This window comes from Salmo salar, chromosome ssa03, assembly GCF_905237065.1.
Source record: "Salmo salar chromosome ssa03, Ssal_v3.1, whole genome shotgun sequence".
Taxonomy (NCBI): Eukaryota; Metazoa; Chordata; class Actinopteri; order Salmoniformes; family Salmonidae; genus Salmo; species Salmo salar.
In genome coordinates, this window is record NC_059444.1 from 75384893 (window position 1) to 75407993 (window position 23101).

Here is a 23101-nt window from a genome sequence, read left to right on the forward strand (position 1 = left end):
CCCCCAGAACAACGTTAGGAAGGTGTTCTTCGTGTTTTGTACCCTAAGTATAGATGATGTAATTGAGCAATAAGGCACAAGAGCTGAATACAGTCATAGGTAAATAGCGTTGTTCAGCCCGATGCAATAGCCCATGCGTTGCTGACGCCTGCCAAATCTTACAACGCCTGGATATGTCTCAGAGCTCTACAGACAATTCCTTTGACCTCATGGGTTGGTTTTGCTCTGACATGCACTGTCAACTGTGGGACCTTATATAGACAGGTGTGTGCTATTCCAAAGCATGTCCAATCAATTGAATTTACCATAGGTGGACTCCAATCAAGTTGTGGAAACATCTCAAGGATGGTCAATGGAAACAGGATGCATCAGAGCTCAATTTTGAGTCTCATAGCAAAGGGTCTGAATACTTACGTCAATAAGATATCTGTTTTTTATCAATTTGCTAACATCTCTAAAAAACTTTTTTTGCTTTGTCATTATGGGGTATTGTGTGTAGATTGATAAGGAATTGTATTTATTTAATCCAATTTATTATTTATATTTAAATCATATTGCATTTTGATATTTATCACAACAATATCACAGAGACATTCATACAAGTGGCTCCTGAAATAAATTGCGGTATCTTGTCAGGATAGTTTTGAATCTGGCCTACTGCCCTTTGATAACCTCTATCTTTTATCACTGTCATCCTCTCTCTCTCTATCTGTTCAATAGTCATAAAATACATTTTTTTTCTTTATTTTCTTAATAAACACTTAAAACAAGATACCAAAAAAGAAATACTATTCAGATCCTTAAGTACTGTACCCTAAAATGTGTTCCCATTGTTTCAACAGTACATGGTCAGCAACTGTCGCCAAACAACTTGCCTTAGATGGCTACCCACAGGGCACACTACATAATTTCAAAGTGGATAATTGGGTAATATTTGGATGAGATGTTCATCAATGAGATTACAACCTATATTCACCCCCTCAAAAAGACAGCCAAAAGTTTGTTGGATTTCCAATGTGTCAGATTTTTGGTTTGGTTGTCACCCAAAGGGATATCACTGCTCTTTCAACCATTCAAAATCACAGCAAAATTAAAATGGGAATAGAATCTCAGATATTCTGTTTATTTATAGAACAAATTAATATGATTTCTCTATGCTTCATCTAATTGCAGAACCAAATGACCTGGATTGCAGTTGAGATTACATTAAATGTGCATGGTGCAAGTGATCAATGCCGTTGAAGATTTTGCACAGATTGTTACAACAATTGTGAAGATCTCCACAGACCTGTGATGACCTATGACCTCTTGAATATGCATGCTTTAAATGTTTACATAAGAAGAAATGTATAGTTACAGTAACCTAAAAATGTGGCCAGATTTAATTCAACCTTTAATCAACAATAGAACACATACACATACAAACAACGACATCATACGAACATCACACCTGCCCAGACCCACTAGCCCTCACCCATATCTCCAGCGGTGCCCGTATCACTGTCTGCCACATGGCCTCAAACTGCATTATTTTGTTTCTCTCCGTTGCCCATGCACTTTCAATATTTTGATAGAAAAGCATTTGACATTTGCATTGCGTGAACGACGGACGATTGATTGATTTACTCATATGCCATGTCTTGAAATATGCAGACATAAAAATTAAAAGTAAATTTACATTGTAATACTTCTGACAGCCATCTTTCCAACTCTAACCATAACTTTTGGACTTTATAACATTCCCAGAAGTCATGGATTATTGAGTAATTGTTAGCTTCACACTTCAGATATGACTCTGCCTTTGTGCTGTAGAATTTTTGAATGTTGTCACTTGTATAATAAATTCTATACATTAGTTTATTTTGGATTAAGCGTACATTTGCAATAACTGTAATCTCATAAATTATGTTCCAACATTCCCTCCATCTTGTGCCAATATCAGTTATTAAATCTTGGTTCCAATCATTTATATTTATTTGTAAGAGATTGCTAGTTGGATAGGCTATCTGCAATGGTTTGTATAGCTTACCAATCATATGAAAGTATGTTTACATTTCATTTGCTCTGTTAACTGTTAAACCTACCCTTTGGAATGACTTTGATTGCAACAGTATAATTTAGTTTAAAAGTGTTACTGCACTTTAACAATGATATTGGTCATTTTTTGGGTTAATCAAGATACTATACTAGGGAAATGTCTTTATCAGAGTGCAGGTGCATCCTGGGTAGAAGTCATGCTTGCGTAGCTTTGAACTACTGCGCCCAACACTAATTTTGATGGACACGCCTGATAAAAATACATTCTTAAACTCTATCCCATATAAATAATCACAATACATAATGTACTTAGGGGGGAGGTGCCCAGGCTATGAGAAACCCGAGCAATTTGTTATTTTAGTTCATTAAGGACTCATTGTTCAATGCAATTCTTGATAAGTGTGTTATATTTATTACAAACCATGAATATGGCGTGTCAATACAATTGTGTGTGATGAGTAGCAGTGAATGACTGAAAATATTAAATCATATAATTAATAGAACTGTTAACAAGGTATATCATATAAATTAAAGCGTGAATAAATTGTCAGATTATTTGATCATTCACACCATTTATTCAAACCAAATGCCAGTCGTGTTCATGTGGTTGAAACATTGTATGGTTACCAGCCACCAGCTGGCTTATAAGAAAAGCAGTTTCTCTTCAAATGAAACAAGGCAGTGAGAATTAGATAATGACAAAAAACAGTCCTGTAAGGTACTCTGACTATACATGGAACAACTACCCACAAACACAGTGACAAAAACCCCCTACTTAAATATGGCCTCCAATTAGAAGCAACGAAGAACAGCTGCTTCCAATTGAAGGCCAAACCAAACCTGAACATAGAAATAGACTAAATAGACATTCAAATATGAAAATACTGAAAATACATGAAAATACTGCCCCCTATAGTGAAGAGATAACACACATCGACAAAAATATAACTGTTTGGCAATAATGACCAGCGTTATGTTTGGAGGTAAAAGGGGGAGGCTTGCAACCCGAAGAACACCATCCCAACCGTGAAGCACGGGGGTGGCAGCATCATGTTGTGGGGTGCTTTGCTGCTAGAGTGGTGCACTTCACAAAATAGATGGCATCAGGAGGAAGGAAAATTATAATATGCATATCCTACCTTCTGGGCCCAAGTAGCAGGCAGTTTAATTTAGGCACGTTATTCATCTGAATTTCATAATACTGCCCCCGTCACCAAAAGGTTATAGCAAAGCTTATTATTCAAATCTCAATCATTTTATTATTCATATTTCTATATGTTACTATCCAAACTTCAGAATAAGACTCATTTCCACATTCACACGACTCTCATATCACATTCATACAATGCTATTCCCAAACATACCTAATCAATATTTATATAACCTGAAGGAATATTTTCTTCTATAACGGGTCCAAATTTGGCATGTGAAATCTATTATAGTAACATTTTACTATAACCAATTTCATCATCATAAATCTAAGGTTTACCATCTAAGGTTTCCAAATTTGGGAAACCTACAGCGGTCGGACCCACCGAGATACAATGGCCGGACCATCCCCCTAAAAGACTGACCGAAAAACAATGTCTAGATGTCATACAAACACACCGGTACATGCAACCTGTTCTTCCAACAGGATTCTCATGAACTTCAACTGAAGATCGCTACATTCTTAGGGTTCATAATAAGATACCTATTTATCTTTCTAAATTGTGGTGGAATTATTGTAATCAAAAGGAGAGACTTTTAGATTTCTTCAAAACAATCAAACTTTATTATTTAATTACTGCTGTAATGGAGCTTGTTGGTAATCACCCCTGGAGGTTCACTGAGAACTCAACAAGCGGATTTGAGCCACATAATTTTATAGCAAAGTCCATCATCCTGGATGTTCATGACAAACAACAGATGTATGGAATGAGTCACAATGTTACTAATAATTCCCAGCAAACAGTATATGCTGTAAATACTGTCCTCATTGTGTAGAGACCAGGGTCTGGTCCTTAACAATCTCTCCCTGCTACCTTCCAGTCAGAAACATTAACTCATGCTATGGAATGCGGCATCACCCAACGACATCGTCAAATCTTCCAGAAGCCCATCCTCAGTAGAACACACACAGATGAGCGTTCTAATAACCCCTTGTTCTGTTGCATAAAACAACCATTTGATGCAATAACAGCATTCTGTCATAATATTGTAATTTCTCCTCCATAATACTGTCTGTCCTAGAAAGACAGGTGTCCTGATACATCGCTGGATGCATTATGTATGCATAATGTAATCATAATATATGCACATACAGAGCATTCGGAAAGTATTCAGACCCCTTGACCTTTTCCACATTTTTACAGCCTTATTCTAAAATTGATTTTTAAAAAGTCAGTCTACACACAATACCCCATAATAACAAATCGAAAACAGGTTTTAAGATTTTTTTGCAAATGTATTGAAAACAGAAATACCTTATTTACATAAGTATTCAGACCCTTTGCTATGAGACTTGAAATTAAGCTCAGGTGCATCCTGTTTCCATTGATCATCCTTGAGATGTTTCTACAACTTGATTGGAGTCCCCCTGTGGTAAATTCAATTGATTGGTCATGATTTGGAAAATCACACACCAGTCTATATAAGGTCCCACAGTTGACAGTGCATGTCAAAGTAAAAAACAAGCCATGAGGTGGAAGGAATTGTCGGTAGAAGTCCAAGACAGGATTGTGTCGAGGCACAGATCTGGGGAAGGGTACAGAGCACCATAGGAAACCTGGCACCATCCCTACGGCGATGCACGGTGGTAGCAGCATCATGCTGTGGGGATGTTTTTCAGCGGCAGGGACTGGGAGACTAGTCAGGATCTGCTCTTCAGCTTCTATATCTATATATTATACTGTATAGTATCTCCCAAGAGGATGGGTTTTTATACAGCTCTGGTGCTGGTTTGTATCACTGTGAGGGTAGGCACAATAATACACAGCTGTGTCTTCAGTCTGGAAGTTGTTCCCTTCAAAAAGCACGGTGTTACTGCTAGAGTCTACTGAGAGGCTGAACTTGTTCTTCAATTATTTATTGTATTCTGTATCTCCAGTGTATACATTTCCAATCGACTCCAGTGCTTTCCATGCAGGTTGTTGGATCCAAGCTGTCCAAGTGTTATTAACAGAATAAGAGATCTGACTGGAGATGGTCAGTGGTTGACCTGGCTGGACAGTCATAGAGACTGGCTGAGTGAGTTCAGAACTCTATACACCTGTTGAAAGGAAATAATGAACAACTTCAAATACACAAAATAGCAACACGTTAGTTTAACTATATAAATTCTAGTAACCAGTTATGTTGAATTGGCAGAAATATAAGCAATTATAATGTATCTTTAAGTTTGTTGTATTTTTGTCTGAACTGATGGTAGCTGTTCCTCTCTACTCTCCAGGACTCCGAGGGACACACATAGACTCTTTATTTATTTTACCTTTATTTAGCTAGGCAAGTCAGTTAAGAACAAATTCTTATTTTCAATGACGGCCTAGGAACAGCGGGTTAACTGCCTTGTCAGCTCAGGGATTCGATATTGCAACCTATTGGTTACTATTTCAACGCTCTAACCACTAGGCTACCCTGCCGCCCCTTATACAAGGGAGAAGTGGAGAGGAAGAGAGGAGTGTGGTACAATCTGCATAGAGAGAAGAGGCAGACATGGGAGGAATGGGAATAGCAGTAAACCTTTCTTTCATAACTATATCAAAACTTTTCTTTGATAACTATGCCAGATTTGTATATTACATTCTATTGTACTAAGCTAGATTGTTACTAGTGAGTAAGTTTAATGTTTAGTTTTGATTTACATTTGATGGAGTTGTCATCTAATGTGAATACACAAAAAAAAATCTAAGTCATTGGATTTTGGTTAAAAGTTGAAAGAAAAGCAATCTAGAACCTAAAAGGGTTATTTGGTTGTCCCCATATGGACACAAATTCCATACATTCCTTTACATTGATGGCTTCTTGCAAATTCAATCAGTTTTCCACTTTATGTTAATGTCAACTGAAAGAAAACATAATATTGTTTTAAATGAAGTGAAGTGGAAACAACGTTGATTCAGACAGTTTGTGTCCAGTGGGATGACTCTTAATACTAGCAAAACCGATTGCCAATATTTTTGCATCACAAGACAGAAGTGATAGTGGTCTCCAGTTATTTAATTTCATTAGAATTTAGATATACATTTCCAGCATGGTCCTTTAATAGATGATATTGTATGTCAACAGTGATGAGTATGGTTTTCACACAGTGCGTGCTTGTGAAACCTTTTGCTCATAATGGAGGGACACAGAAGATACATCTGTTTACACATTTCCTATGTATACGTTCAGGAATATTCAATTGCAACTGAGAAGTAAACTGCTTCTCTCATCTTAAAGTCCCTTAACATCACCTACCCAAAGGGTGGGTTTTTGTACAGGTCTGGTCCTGGTTTGTATCAGTGTGGTAGTGAGCACAATAATACACAGCTGTGTCTTCAGTCTGCAGACTCTGTCCTTTTAAAAACAATGTGTTGCTGGAAGTGTCTCTGGTGATGCTGAACTTGTTTTTCAGTGAATCTTTATAAGCTGTGCTTCCACCACTATTAATATATCCAATCCACTCCAATGTTTTCCCTGCAGGCTGTCGAATCCAGAATGTAGCAACACTAGTAACAGAATATGAGACCTTACAGGAGATGGTCAGTAGTTGACCTGACTGGACAGTCATAAAGGCTGGCTGAGTGAGTTCTTCACACTGAACACCTGTGGAAAAAAGCATTTAAAATGATACTCAATACAAATAAAATCATATTAAAATTGGAATAAAAATGAAAGGCATCGCTGATTGTGTCTTTCCCCTTAAATCCAGAGACTCACAGGATACAGCTGCCAGCAGCAGCAGCAGCAGCGATCCAGGGAACATGGTTTGTGTTGAAGCTGAAGTGGTGGGAGCTGCTCTTCTCAACTCTCCGTGCACTCAAAGGGATGTAATAGGATAGACAGACAGACACTGTTTAAGTAGGAATCCAGTAGGTCCATAAGGTGGGATTCCATTGACGTAGTAAGATGGAAGGGGGAGGAGGTATACCGTAGAGGTGGACATAGTGAAGCACTGATCCATGTCTTGATGAAGAGGGTCAACAATTAAGGATTTGTATTTTATTGAAACAAGTTTGTTAGACAGTGAGGGAATACTCTAAAATATTAACGTTTACTCAAATGTATTGTACTATTTTAGAGTTTGGAACTAGCCAATACTTTGTTATCTTATCAAAGATAATCATCTAGTATAAATTAAATTCATCATTACATGAGGGGGTTTTGACTTTATTTTAATACAGTAAGAATGTTAATGTCACCCCTCCTGATTGATACATGTAACTCCAACTGTTTAAGGGGTGAGTGGGTTTTTGTACAGGTCTGTATCACTGTGAGACTTGGGCACAATAGGTTCTGCCCTGTTAAAGTCACTGTATTGCTGGAGGAGTCTACTGTGAATCCTTGTAAACTGTTTTTCCAATATGTGTGCTTCCAATCCACTCCAGTGCTTTCCCTGCAGGCTGTCAAGTCCAAGCTTTGTAATAGATTCCTACATGTTATGAGTGTTATATCTAGCCTAGCTGTAGAAGAACGCACATCTGCACAGTTTCACATTGTACATCACTCTGTCGTTTAATGACATGTGCCACTCATTCTGACAACCCATTCATCCGTAAAGCAGCACACTGTCGTAAACCATAACAACGTACAGTATGACGTACAGCACGTCGTACCATACATAACATTTCCCCCCCCTTTCCAAAACCAGGGACTGGTACCATATATAAAATGTCCATAGGGCAAGAACCTAGAGTGATACCTGTAAGAAATAAACATTAACCCTAAAACGGAAGTACTCTCCAAACTAGCCAGTTCAGTCCATTAACCTGTTGGGGCTAGGGGGCAGTATTGACACGGCCGGATAAAAAAACGTAACCGATTTAATCTGGTTACTACTCCTGCACAGAAACTAGAATATGCATATAAGTATTAGCTTTGGATAGAAAACACTCCAAAGTTTCTAAAACTGTTTGAATGGTGTCTGTGAGTATAACAGAACTCATTTGGCAGGCCAAAACCTGAGAAGATTCCATGCAGGAAGTGCCCTGTCTGACAATTTCTTGCCCTTCTTGATTATCTCTATCCATTACAGAGGATCTCTGCTGTTACGTGACACTTCCTACGGCTCCCATGGGCTCTCAGAAGGCGGCAAAAAGCTGAATCGTGGCTTTGCAGGCTCTGGCTGAAAAAAAGTAGCGCGTTTGGGTAGTGGCTGGTTACAGTACTGTGAGACTCAGGCGTGTGCCCGAGTCGACCTCATGCTTTGTTTTCTTTCGTCTGTTTACCTAAACGCAGATTCCCGGTCGGAATATTATCGCTTTTTTACGAGAAAAATGGCATAAAAATTGATTTTAAACAGCGGTTGACATGCTTCGAAGTACAGTAATGGAATATTTAGAATTTTTTTGTCACGAAATGCGCCATGCTCGCCACCCTTATTTACCCTTTCGGATAGTGTCTTGAACGCACGAACAAAACGCCGCTATTTGGATATAACGATGGATTATTTTGGACCAAACCAACATTTGTTATTGAAGTAGCAGTCCTGGGAGTGCATTCTGACGAAGAACACCAAAGGTAATCAAACTTTTGTAATAGTAAATCGGAGTTTGTTCAGGGCTAAACTTGGTGGGTGTCTAAATAGCTCGCCGTGATGGCTGGGCTATGTACTCAGAATATTGCAAAATGTGCTTTCACCGAAAAGCTATTTTAACCTGTTATGGCTAGGGGGCAGTATTTTCACGGCTGGATAAAAAACGTACCCAATTTAATCTGGTTACTACTCCTGCCCAGTAACTAGAATATGCATATAATTATTGGCTTTGGATAGAAAATACCCTAAAGTTTCTAAAACTGTTTGAATGGTGTCTGTGAGTATAACAGAACTCATATGGCAGGCAAAAACCTGAGAAGATTTCATGCAGGAAGTGGCCTGTCTGACAAGGTGTCGTTCTTCTTGTCTCTGTTTATTGAAGAGTGAGGATCTTAGCTGTCCCGTGACACTTCCTACGGCTGCCATAGGCTCTCAGAAGGCGGCAAAACGCTGAATCGTGGCTTTGCAGGCTCTGGCTGAAACAAAGTAGCGCGTTTGGGTAGTGGCTGGTTACAGTACTGTGAGACTCAGGCTCGTGCCCGCGTCGACCGAAAGCTTTGTTTTCTTTCCTCTGTTTAGCTAAATGGACATTCCCGGTCTGAAATATTATCGCTTTTTTACGAGAAAAATGGCATAAAAATGGATTTTAAACAGCGGTTGACATGCTTCGAAGTACGGTAATGGAATATTTAGATTTTTTTTGTCACGAATTGCGCCATGCGCACGACCCTTCTTTACCATTCGGATAGTGTCTGGGACGCACGAACAAAACGCCGCTATTCGGATATAACGATGGATTATTTTGGACCAAACCAACATTTGTTATTGAAGTAGCAGTCCTGGGAGTGCATTCTGACGAAGACAACAAAAGGTAATCAAACTTTTATAATAGTAAATCTGATATTGGTGAGTGCTAAACTTGCTGGGTGTCTAAATAGCTAGCCCGTGATGTCTGGGCTATGTACTTAGAATATTGCAAAATGTGCTTTCACCAAAAAGCTATTTTAAAATCGGACAAATCGAGTGCATAGAGGAGTTCTGTATCTATAATTCTTAAAATAATTGTTATGCTTTTTGTGAACATTTATCGTGAGTAATTTAGTAAATTGATAGCAAATTCCCCGGAAGTTTGCGGGGGGTATGCTAGTTCTGAACGTCACATGCTAATGTAAAAAGCTGTTTTTTGATATAAATATGAACTTGATTGAACAAAACATGCATGTATTGTATAACATAATGTCCTAGGGTTGTCATCTGATGAAGATCATCAAAGGTTAGTGCTGCATTTAGCTGTCTTCTGGGTTTTTGTGACATTATATGCTAGCTTGAAAAATGGGTGTCTGATTATTTCTGGCTTGGTACTCTGCTGACATCATCTAATGTTTTGCTTTCGCTGTAAAGCCTTTTTGAAATCGGACAGTGTGGTTAGATAAAGGAGAGTCTTGTCTTTAAAATGCTGTAAAATAGTCGTATGTTTGAAAAATTGAAGTTTTTGTATTTTTGAGGAATTTGTAATTCGCGCCACGCCTATCACTGGATATTGGAGCAGGTGTTCCGCTAGCGGAACGTCTAGATGTAAGAGGCTAAAATCGGACACCTCGATTGCACAAAGGAGTTCTGTATCTATAATTCTTAAAATAATTGTAAAGGCTGTGAGGCAGCCCAGTCCATCAAACAGAGTTGGCCAGTTCTGTTGCCATGTGCAGGTAACCTGGTGGATAGCTGACCCACTGTGATCTCTCAGTGTGAATCCCAAGCCTGTGAAGAGGTCGAGGCCCAAGAGGTTGGCACCCCGCTTTGCAACATGAAATGTGAATGATGGCAGATGCTTGGTGCCGTAGTGTACTGGGAACTGGAGGGTGCCTACAATGTCTATCTTGGATCTACCGTACCCACACAGGGCAGTGGAGGGCTGTTGGAGTGGTAGGTGACTGAAAAACTTGGAATAAGTGGCAAGGTTGAGCAACGACACCGCAGCGCCAGTATCCAGCAGCAAAGGCAAACCCACCTCACCCAGCTGCACAGTGCATGTCCTGAATGACACATGGTTGGTGGAGACAGTTCGGATTTCCGTGCGTTCATGTTGAGAGTGAGATGAAACTAAGGGCCTGTGCTGGGTGGAGCTAGTAGCTGGGGCAGTACAACACACTTTCGCAAAGTGATTGTATTTTGAACAGTTCTTGCATATTTTCCCACGGGCTGGGCAGTTTGAAGCCCTTGAATTGTGAGAGCTAGCCCCACAGTTGCCACAGCTACTTCTGTTTGTTTGTCCGTGTGCCTGCTGCACGGGCATGCCGGTGTCTGTGTCCATGCAGCTATCGACGTGGGAGGCCGTGCGCAGCGCGTGATCGTTGTAGTGCGCCTGCTCGGGCTGAAGCTGCTGTGTGAGAATGGCTGGGGACCGAGTGTATGCTGCAGAGCTGTCTGTTAGCATAGTAGAGCATTCCAACGCCGCTTCAACCTGGAGTGCTATTTTAATAGTTCCATCTAATTGTAAATGATCCGATTCCAAAAGCAGTTTCTCCCTTGTCTTTTCACATAACGTCCCCTCTATCAACTGATCCCTGATGATCTCATCCGAAAGTGTCCCGTAGTTACAAGAGCTAGCCAAATCCCTGAGATTAGCCACGTAGCTTTGAATGGACTCACCCGGCCGTTGGTGTCTCTTCCGTAGCCGGTAGCGTTGGAGGAGCACTCGCTCTTTCCCGGCGAAGTGGTTCCATAGGAGGCTGACTGCAGCAGTGAATGTAGGAGCCGATCCAAGCGCTCTGAAAATCCTCTGTCCCTCTGTAGCGAGGCAGTGACGGAGCAGTGCTGTCCTCCGCTTGTCAGAGATTGTAGAAAAGTCCATAGCTTCGAGATAAGTGTTAAAGCTTTCAAGCCAGTTATTCCACGGGACTGGAGGTTCGCCAGGCACGGCAAGGAGTGGTGCTGGCGGTGGTAAACTCAATTCAGCCATCTTTGTCGCCAATGTTATATCTAGCCTAGCTGTAGAAGAACGCACATCTGCACCGTTTCACATTGTACATCACTCTGTCGTTTAATGACATGTGCCACTCATTCTGACAACCCATTAATCCGTAAAGCAGCACACTGTCGTAAACCATAACAACGTACAGTATGATGTACAGCATTTCGTACCACACATAACAATGAGCCCTTGGAGGAGATGGCTGAGTGAGAGGCTGGCTGAGTGAGTTCTTCACAGTGAAGACCTGTGGACAAAACATTCAAAATGCAACTCACTACAAATTAAATATTATAAACGTTATAACAAAACTAAAGCCATCGCTAATTGTTCTGTCTTTCCCCCAAATTCAGAGAGACTCACAGGATACAGCTGCCAGCAGCAGCAGCAGCAGAGATGCAGGCAACATTTTTGTTGGTTACTACATGATTGAATATATTTGTTATTTCATAGTTTTGATGTCGTCACTATTATTCTACAATGTAGAAATTGTAAAAATAAAGAAAAACCCTGTAATGAGTAGGTGTGTCAAATTCTTTGACTGGTACTGTATACATATTTTTTATATCATAATGCCTTGTATCTTTTTGATAGTACAGAGCTTAGATCTTCTTGTTCGGTACTGGCAACCTTTATCATATGAATGACTAACATGTTAAAGTAATGGATCATGATTGAGTTCATTGAATGTTTGATAGACATCAATTAGAATACCATCAAGTCATATCAGGAGAATAATTGGTAAACAACTCAGATATACATTTCCAGCACCACCAGTGATGGGCTTGTGTTCGTTTACAAATTTGATGAGAATCATCTCTGTTCTATTTAATTGAATGAATCCTATTATACAATGAATCCCTGGATGAGTTTTTGTACAGCTCTTGCCATGGTTTGTATCACTGTGTCTCACAGACACAGTAATACTCAGCTGTGTCTTCAGTCTGTAAGTTGTTCCCTTGTAGAAACACTGTACTGCTGAAGCTGTCATAACTAGAGCTGATCTTGCTGTTCAGTGAATCTACAGTGTAAGTACTACTAGTGCAAGTATAACCAACATGCTTCAAAACTTTGCCTTCAGCTTGTTGTATACAGTGAGGACAGTAAGAATATATAGAAAACCCAGAGAATTTGCAAGAGTTGCTGAAAGACTCTCCTGTCACGTTCTGACCAGTAAAGTGGTTATTTGTTATTAAAGTTTGGTCAGGACGTGGCAGGGGGTATATGTTTTATATGGTTCGGGGTGTGTGTGTATGTAGAGGGGTGTTTGATTTATGTATTCCGGGGTTTTGGTCATTGTTCTATGTTAGTGTATTTTCTATGTTCTAGTCTAGTCTTTTTAGTTCTATGTTTAGTTTATTGATTTGGCCTTCAATTGGAGGCAACTGTTCCTCGTTGCCTCTGATTGAAGGTCCTATATAGAGGGGTGTGTTTTGTTTGGGTTTTGTGGGAAGTTGTTCTTTGTACTGCTGTGTGAGCCTACAAGACTGTTTGTTCGGTTATTGTTTTGTTTATTAGTCGTGTTCACAATAAAGTTAAGATGAGCACTCATCCCGCTGCGCCTTGGTCCAATTACTACGACGACCGTTACATCTCCTGGTTCTATAACCACTGGACCAGACTGGATGAGTTCAATACCACAGCAGACACCTGTAATGAGAAACACACATCAATACACAACATTGTCAGTTTTCATCAGAAATTAGATTTGATCATTTCAGAGTTGTAATAAATGTCCATTTGTACGAACAGAGAAACTCTCTGCCAGCAGCAGCAGAGATGCAGGAAACATGGATTGTGTTGAAGCTGAACTAGTGGGAGCTGCTCTTCTCTTATTTCCAGTACTCAGAGGGCCTCTAAGGACAGACAGGCATTGTTTAAGTAGGGAATCAGAGGGAGAGTTTGCATTCACATGGAGAGATGGTGGGAGATACAGTATATAAGAGACACTTCAGGACCATTACCACCTGAAACTAAATAATTTAGTTAATCCACTTGTTCATAAAACTCTTTGGCATACGTCAGCAACAAAAGGCAGATAAGGATACATTAATTTTATTCTAAAATAAAAATTCTAGAAGAATGATTGTTATGAACTGAAATATTACATGATACATCAAGACATTGCAGATCCTCCATCAATTAACTGAAGTATTGTGACATCAGTAAAATGAAGATAATGGGATATTTCTTGGTGTATCAACAACACTATAACAACATATCTAACAGGTGTGTTATCTCTGTGTCACTGTATGATAATACGGTATGTGAACATCTATTTGGGTCTCATTTCCTTATCTCAGCCAGATGATGTGTGTGCTTGTGCAAGTACTTCCTTTCTATTACAGATGGTTTTTGTACAGATTCTCCCATTAGTTTAACCACTATGACTCTCTAGCACAGTAATACACTGCTGTGTCCTCACTCTTCACGCTGTTCATCTGTAGGTACAGCTTACTGCTGGAGTCGTATCTGGAGATGGTGAATCTACCCTGGACTGACTGGGAGGAAGAGATTGGACTACTACTTTAGATGTGCTAATAAAAACAATCCACTCCAGTCCTTTCCTAGGAGCCTGTCTGATCCAAGCCATCCCATAGCTACTGAATGTGAACCCAGAGGCTGTACATGTCAGTTTGTGGGACTATCCAGGCTTTTTAAACACTGGAATAGACTCAGTCAGTGTTTGACCATGAATACATGTGGAAATAGAGAGTGCAGATACTCCGCTCTCTCCACTGGCTTCCAGTCGAAGCTCGCATCCGCTACAAGACCATGGTGCTTGCCTACGGAGCTGTGAGGGGATCGGCACCTCCGTACCTTCAGGCTTTGATCAGGCCCTACACCCAAACAAGGGCACTCCGTTCATCCACCTCTGGCCTGCTCGCCTCCCTACCTCTGAGGAAGCACAGTTCCCGCTCAGCCCAGTCAAAACTGTTCGCTGCTCTGGCACCCCAATGGTGGAACAAGCTCCCTCACGACGCCAGGACAGCGGAGTCAATCACCAACTTCCGGAGACACCTGAAACCCCACCTCTTCAAGGAATACCTGGGATAGGATAAAGTAATCCTTCTAACCCCCCCTTAAAAGATTTAGATGCACTATTGTAAAGTGGTTGTTCCACTGGATATTATAAGGTGAATGCACCAATTTGTAAGTCGCTCTGGATAAGAGCGTCTGCTAAATGACTTAAATGTAAATGTAAATGTAAAAGCTAATGTGTCCATTTATTTCCTTCATAAAAGTAAAACATACTGTTTCCTCATCTGTTAGACTGTCAGTAAGAGTATTCCTGTGGTAGGAAACATGATCTGTGTAGTTCTCTAAAGGTAGTTGAGACAGTCCTCAGCAGAAACAACCTTCAACAGAGACTAATAAAGATGGAGGACTGGTGAGTTTTGCATGAGCTCCTCCTTACTGGGAGCACATATCACAAGAGGCTTTGATATATACCCACAGTTCACCTTTGATATCTTTTGTGTATATTTATCTTTATTTTACTGAGTAAGTTGAAAAACACTCATTTACAACAACGATATGTGGAAGAGATGCAATGTCAAACTGTTGATTAGTTAGTTATGAAAGTGGATCAATGTTTCTGTACCATTTGTTACTGAAGTGTACCAGAGAGAAACCATGTTCTCTGAATCAACCCTTGAAAAATATCTTTATTGAATAACATTGTGGAAAGGTTTTCAATATAGGGGAAATCCTTAACTTAGCCTGCCTCCTAGAGTGTGAAATTGGAACTAAAGGTCACATCTCTGCTCTTCAGCTTCCATGTTCCATGTGTCCCCAGATAACGGGTTTTGTACAGCTCTGGCCATGGTTTGTATCATTGCGGGAATTGCGAGCACAGTAATACACAGCTGTGTCTTCAGTCTGAAAGTTCTTCCCTTGTAGAAACACTGTGCTACTGGAAGTGTCTACTGTGTAGCTGATTCTGCTCTTAAGGGGTCTATTATGCCGGTGCCGCCACTGCCAGTCCCGCAATCCCCATAACCAATCCACTCCATGGTTTTGCCCTCATAATGTGAAATCCAGTTAGTACAATAGCTAGCAAGAGTATAACCAGAGGTCTTACAGGAGATTGTAAAGGTGTAATGAATACTCAGGGAGAAAAAGGTGTAGATTCACGCGCAGAGCACGGCAGGTGTTTATTTCACCTTGGTAGAAAGCAGGAATCGTAGTCACAGGCAGGCAATGGTCATACACAGCTAGGCAAACAGGCAGGTGAATCAAAACTAGGACTGAAGGCTATAACTGGTTTTCACAAACGAGCTAGGAAAAGGCTTAGTAGAGTCAAAACTAACAATACCTCACAAAGGCACAAACAGAATGAACTGAAGTAAATAAGGTGCTGATGAGACCATGTGAATAACTAACACAGGTGAAATCAATGAACAAAAATGATAGACAGGGCTACGTTCAAGAACACAAAAACAGGGCTACGTTCAAGAACACCAAAAAACATGGCTACATTCAATAACACAAGGTTGACTAAGAAAATAAATACAGAACCTTACGAAAGGATTCTCCTGGCTTTACAACAATTGAACCAGGCTGAGTTAGTGTGATATCACAGTAAATACCTGTACGGATAAAATACACAAATATATTAACATTGTTCACAAACAACCTTAAAGCTACATTAGAATTGTTTATATTTCTGCCAATCCAAATATGTGTCGAGTTCCCCCCCCCAAATCCAGAGAGACTCACAGGATGCAGCAGCAGCAGACATGCAGGGAACACGGTTAATTTTGAAGCTGAACTGATAGAAGCTGCTCCTCTCTACTCTCGAGGACACAGAGGGACACACACAGAGACTGTTTATATAAGGGAGAGGTGGGGAGAAAGAGAGGAAGACAGGAGTGTGGTACAATCTGCATAGGGAGAAGAGGCAGGTGTGGGAGGAATGGGAATAGCAGTAAACCTTTCTTTCATAACTATATCGAAAGTTTTCTTTCATAACTATGCCAGATTTTTATATTCAATATCTATTGTACTAAGCTAGATTGTTACTAGTGAGTAATAGTTAACCCACTGGGCACCGACATCAGTTTAATGTCTAGTTTTGATTTACATTTGATTTAGTTGTCATCTAACGTGAATTCAAACACACAACTACAAAAAAACACGTTTTTGGATTTTGGTAAAAAGTTGAAAGAAAATTTATAAATTACAGAAAATTCCTTTACATTGATGGCTTCTTGCAAATCCAATCATTTTTCCACCTTGTTTTAATGTCAACAGATGGAAAAAAGAATATTGTTTTAAACGAAGTGACGTGGAAACAACGTTGATTCAGACAGTTTGTGTCCAGTGGGATGACTCTTAATACTAGCAAAACCGATTGCCAATATTTTTGCATCACAAGTCAGAAGTGATAGTGGTCTCCAGTTATTTAATTTCATTAGAATTTAGATATTCATTTCCAGCATGGTCCTTAATAGATGATATTGTATGTCAACAGTGATAAGTATGGGTTTCACACAGTGCGTGCTTGTGAAAGTTTTGCTCATAATGGAGGGACACAGATGATACATCTGTTTACATATTTCCTATGTATACATTCAGGAACATTAAACTGCAACTGAGAAGTAAACTAAATATCTGTGTTTATGAGTCCCATCATCCACCCAGAAGGTGAGTTTTTGTACAGGTCTGGTGCTGGTTTCCAAAATTGCAAGAGACTCACAGGAGGCAGCTGCCAGCAGCAGCAGACATGCAGGGAACATGGTTTGTGTTGAAGCTGAACCAGTGGGAGCTGCTCTTCTCTACTCTCTAGGACTTACTAGGACAGACAGATACGGTTTAAGTAGGGAGAGAACCAGGTTTGCATATAAGAGGGTTAGAAACACTGTAGGACCATCACACCTATTACTGGACACAACCTTTGCACTCTGAAAACTCAGAGACCCTCTTTAGATTATATTTTTGAACAGGAGGGTGGGGTAAATATGAAACATTACATTTACAGCATTAGTTAATACTTGTGGTGGATGAAACATATTTAAGACATTACTTTTGTTTTGACAAACTAAATCATTTTGAATCAACATCCAAATTATACTTTTTTTCTTGCAATAAAATGTATTATCAGAGCCTTCATCAGTACTGGTCATTATTTTAATCATATGGAGAGAGAGTGCCCCCTGTTGGTGCATCAACAACACTAGCAGCATGTATTTAACAGGTGTATCATTGTGTTATTATTTGATACATCATTAGAATTGTTCCTCATGTATCCCCTTGTCATGGTCTACTGGTCATACCATACGTGTGTCTGTGTGTTTGTGCACGTCCTTCCATTCTCTACCAGATGGTTTTTGTATGGCTATTCTCATTATTTTAACCATAGTGAGTCTCTAGCACAGTAATACACTGCAGAGTCCTCTGGCTTCAACTGGCTCATGTGCAGATAGAAATTAGTGCTGTCCTTTGATGCAGTGAATCGTCCCTGTACTACCTGGGCGTTGCTCTTGTCACTGTCAGAATAATAGTAAATTATCCATTCAAGTCCTTTTCCAGTTGCTTGGCGGATCCAGTACATATTAGTGCTGCTTAGAGTGAATCCACTGCAGGCACATGTGAGTTTGATGGATCCTTTGGGTGTCCCCTGGACTGACTGTTCAGCCTGTGTGAGTACGACCTGACAGTGGACACCTGAGGAGGGAGAGGAATGACAGGTCAGATCAATCAACGAGTCACATCAGTGTCACAGCAACACAAGTTATACTGATCAGATTACAGTCAGGAACTCACAGGAGGCAGCTGCCAGCATCAGCAGTAGAGATGCAGAGAACATGGTTTGTATTGAAGTTGAACAGGTGGGAGCTGCTCTTCTCTACTCTCCAGGACTCAGAGGGACGTACTAGGACTCTCAGATACAGAGAGGTTTTTATATAAGGAGGAGGGAGAGAAGGGAAGAGAGGGGCTAGGTGAAATTTGCATAAGGAGAGGATATATTATTAATGGAAATATCAGTAGGGAAACAATATGTAATAACTGTGCAAGCTATAAATACTCTAGTGTTGTCAGGGGTGTCAAAAGGAGCGGACCAAAGTGCAGCGTGTGTTTCGTTCCACATATTTATTTACTCTGTGAAACTATGCAATACATCAAATAACTGAAATAGACAACCCAAACCGTGACACAGAGGAGAAACAAACACTACTCACAAATAATCACCCACAACAACCAGGAAGAAAAACCCCTACTTAAGTATGATCTCCAATTAGAGACAACGAGGACCAGCTGCCTCTAATTGGAGATCATCCCAAACAAACCAACATAGAAATACAAAAACTAGAACCTAAGAACGTAGAAATATAACACATAGAATAAACCCCCTGTCACGCCCTGACCTACTCTACCATAGAAAATAACAGCTTACCATGGTCAGGACGTGACAAGTGTGTTCTCCATGTAAAAATATAGACTTATACTGGAGGATGATGTTAGGCAGGACTGTGATACAATGAGCTTTACACTCTGCCAATATGTTTTGTATCACAACCCAATAGTGTGAATTGTCCCCAGTCTTTATGTTGTTGCATAAAAATGTATTTATATCATAATACTTTGTATCTTTTTGATAGTACAGAGCTTAGATCTTCTTGTTCGTTACTGGCCAACTTTATCATGTGAATAATTAAAACATTAAAGTAATGGATCATGAATGAGTTCTTTGAATGTTTGATAGACATCAATTAGAATACCATCAAGTCATATCAGGAGTATAATTGGTAAACAACTCAGATATACATTTCCAGCACCACCAGTGATGGGCTTGTATTCGGTTACAAATTTGATGTGGTGAAGCATCTCTGTTCTATTTAATTTAAGGAGTCTTATTATACAATCAAACACTGTACTGCTAGAGCTGTCATAACTAGAAGTGATCTTCAGTGAGTCTACAGTAGAAGTACTACTAATACATGTACAACCAACATACTCCAAAGCTTTGCCTTCAGCTTGTCGTATCCAGCGAGGACAGTAAGAATATATAGAAAACCCTGAGAATTTGCAGAAGATGCTGAAAGACTCTCCTCGTTTTATAACCACTGGACCAGAATGGATGAGTTCAATATCACATCAGACACCTGTAATGAGAAATACACATCAATACACAGCATTGTCAGTTTTCATCAGAAATGAGACATTTTCAGTTCAGAGTAGTAATAAATATCAATTTGTATGAACAGAGAAACTCACAGGAGACAGATGCCAGCAGCAGCAGAGATGCAGGGAACATGGCTTGTTTTGAAGCTGAACTAGTGGGAGCTGCTTTTCTCTTCTCTCCAGTACACAGAGGGCATCTAATGACAGACAGACACTGTTTAAGTAGGGAAATAATCAGAGGGAGGGTTTGCATTGACATGGAGAGATGGTGGGAGATACGGTATATAAGAGACACTTCAGGACCACCACCACTATTACTGGACACAACCTTTACAATGTGAAAACTCACAGACCCTCTTTAGATTATGTTTGTGATTGTACCACATGCAACTAAATAATTTAGTTCATCCACATGTTCATAAAACTATTTGGCATACAGATGCTGCCACCCCCGTGCTTTACAAACAAAACGATGGGCATTATGGGCAAACAGTTCGATTTTTGTTTCATCAGACCAGAGGACATTTCTCCAAAAAGTACAATATTTGTCCCCATGTGCAGTTCCAAACCGTAGTCTGGCTTTTTTATGGCGATTTTGTAGCAGTGGCTTCTTCCTTGCTAAGCGGCCTTTCAGGTTATGTCGATATAGGACTTGTTTTACTATGGATATAGATACTTTTGTACCTGTTTCCTCCAGCATCTTCACAAGGTCCTTTGCTGTTGTTCTGGGATTGATTTGCACTTTCGCACCAAAGTACGTTCATCTCTAGGAGACAGATTGCATCTCCTTTCTGAGCGGTATGACGGCTGCGTGGTCCCATGGTGTTTATACTTGCGTACTATTGTTTGTACAGATGAACATGGTACCTTCAGGCGTTTGGAAATTGCTCCCAAGGATGAACCAGTCTTGTGGAGGTCTACACATTTTTTTCTAAAGTCTTGGCTGATTTCTTTTTTTCCCATGCTGTCAAGCAAAGAGGCACTGAGTTTGAAGGTAGGCCTTGAAATACATCCACAGGTACACCTCCAATTGACTCAAATGATTTCAATAAGACTATCAGAAGCTTCTAAAGCCGTGACATCATTTTCTGGAATTGTCCAAGCTGTGTAACTTCTTATGGGCGGGTGGGAAGGTAACATCTCACCTGGCCAACATCTGGTGAAATTGCAGAGCGCGGAATTCAAACTACAGAACTATAAATATTTAACTTTCATAAAATCACAAGTGTAATATATCAAAATAAAGCTTAACTTCTTGTTAATCCAGCCGCTGTTGTATCCGATGTGAAATGGCTAGTTAGTTAGCGGTGGTGCGCGCTAATAGCGTTTCAATCAGTGACGTCACTCGCTCTGAGACTTGAAGAAGGGTTTCCCCTTGCGTTGCAAGGGCCGCGGCTTTTGTGGCGCGATGGGTAACTATGCTTCGTGGGTGTCAGTTGTAGATGTGTGCAAGGGTCCCTGGTTCGAGAGAGGGTTCGAGAGAGGGACTGAACCTACACTGTTACACTGTGTCAGATTTCAAAAAGACTTTACAGCAAAAGCACACCATGCGATTATCTGAGGACAGCGCCCCGCTTACAAAAGCATGAACAACATATTTCAACCAGGCAGGTGCGCCACGAAAGTCAGAAGTAGCGATATAATAAATGCCTTACCTTTGAGGATCTTCTTCTGTTTGCACTCCAAAAGGTCCCAGATACATCACAAATGGTACTTTTGTTCGATAATGTCCTTCTTTATATCCATAAAAACTCAGTTTAGTTTGCGCGCTTCAGTCATTAATCCACCCAGTTTGAGGTACAAAATCAGATTCATTTGACAAAATCCTCGCTCACATTCTGCACTGTAGATGGCGATAGTGCTGACCGCCATCACCAGCTGGAATCCATCTGAAATGTCTCTTTTATCATTACCATTAGTGTCCCTATACTGCCTGTAGGCCCATGGTGGATTGTCAATGCTAAACCGCTGGCAGAGAGATTCTATCTCTGTTTCTCCATACAGTGCTCCTGCGTCCTCCGGATAGTATTGCGCGTCAAGCACCTTCAGCTCCTCAATGAACTAGCTGAATCCTGTATTGTCCACTACCCGTCCTCCTTGAGAGAACATTCTAGCCTCCATGTTCCTCGCCAAGCTCTCGAAAAACTCCCTCTGATTAAGGACTCTGTTGCTGGGTCTTCCACCATGCAGTTTGATGCCTTGGAAAGAGTTCTCCTGAATGCCTCTCTGGCTGAGTTGTGTGTGTCACCTGGCTGCTCTGCCATTGCACTGAACACCCTCGCTTCCCTGGTGACTACCCTGTGTGCAGTAATCATTGTGCAGTCTCTCTTTTGGCGCTCGGGTGACAATTCAGTTAGTTCTTGAAGTGCATCACACATATGGCTTAGATTGTTTACAAACGCATGCGAAGATATGCGCATGGCAAGGCCACTCTAGATCTGATGGGTCATGCCGTCGTGGGAAGCATCCTCAGCTGCTGTGGTGATATGCTTGGTCATTTTTCCACACAGACTCTACAGTTCTAAAACTGGATGCCACCCATCTAGTGTCCAAGATCCTGCCAATTTTGCACAGCTGAATGTCTCAAATCTATGTGCACTCCCTCAGCTCCATTCAGTGCCAAACAGTTATATTAGGGCTAGGGTTAGGGTTAGGGCCTGGAGCCGTGTTGCTACTCCGCTCTTGTGTCCCAGCATGACAGACGCACTATAATTCCATTGAGGGTTTTGGAGAGAAAGTCCTCAGTAAACTTTACACCCTCTAATGAAGATTACAGACAATTCCCCCAGCAGATAAATCCTCCAGTTCCACAAGATCAACATAAATGTTTGCCGGTACGTCCATATCTGCCAGTTGAAGTCTGATGTACACAATCAAGGAACTCTTTTTATTCAAACTAGTAGCCTCATCAAGCAATAGGCTGATTTTGGGAGAGCACTGTAGAATTCTTTCAAATAGTTTCCGCTTAATTTCGGATGAAATATGTTGCTGTATGTTGGAGCAAGCAACATTGGAATAGAGAATTCTCCCCATGTCAAGTCCATTTAACTCCTGACAGGATCTATGACGTGTAGCCTCCTTGTAAGCTGTTTGGAAGACTGGTTGTAGTGTCTATGTTTTTATTTTGAGCGTTAACTACAACCTGTGTTAAGGTGTCCTCTTTAGCCTTGTCTACAATGCTTGCTGCCGCTAAATGGGCCTTGGTTTGGGCATGTTCAAAAACCTTTTTTTCTGAGGTCTCTTTGTTGCTTTTT

General features: G+C 40.5%; 1 protein-coding gene, 1 long non-coding RNA gene and 1 gene segment (V, D, J or C); 1 reads left to right on the forward strand and 2 right to left on the reverse strand.

The window, feature by feature from the left end:
• Positions 1-23101, forward strand: part of LOC106601675 (uncharacterized) — a gene marked incomplete in the record, with an annotated part of 737295 nt that overhangs the window by 109507 nt on the left and 604687 nt on the right.
• On the reverse strand, positions 17865-18726 carry LOC123741719 (Ig heavy chain V region-like). The segment is given in 2 exon segments: positions 17865-18389; positions 18489-18726. Coding segments are annotated over 2 exon segments (363 nt in total).
• On the reverse strand, positions 19442-20251 carry LOC123741722 (uncharacterized). Its single transcript, XR_006769238.1, has 2 exons — positions 19941-20251; positions 19442-19828 (listed from the first exon to the last, which is right to left on the reverse strand). It is a non-coding gene; the product is annotated as an uncharacterized lncRNA (long non-coding RNA).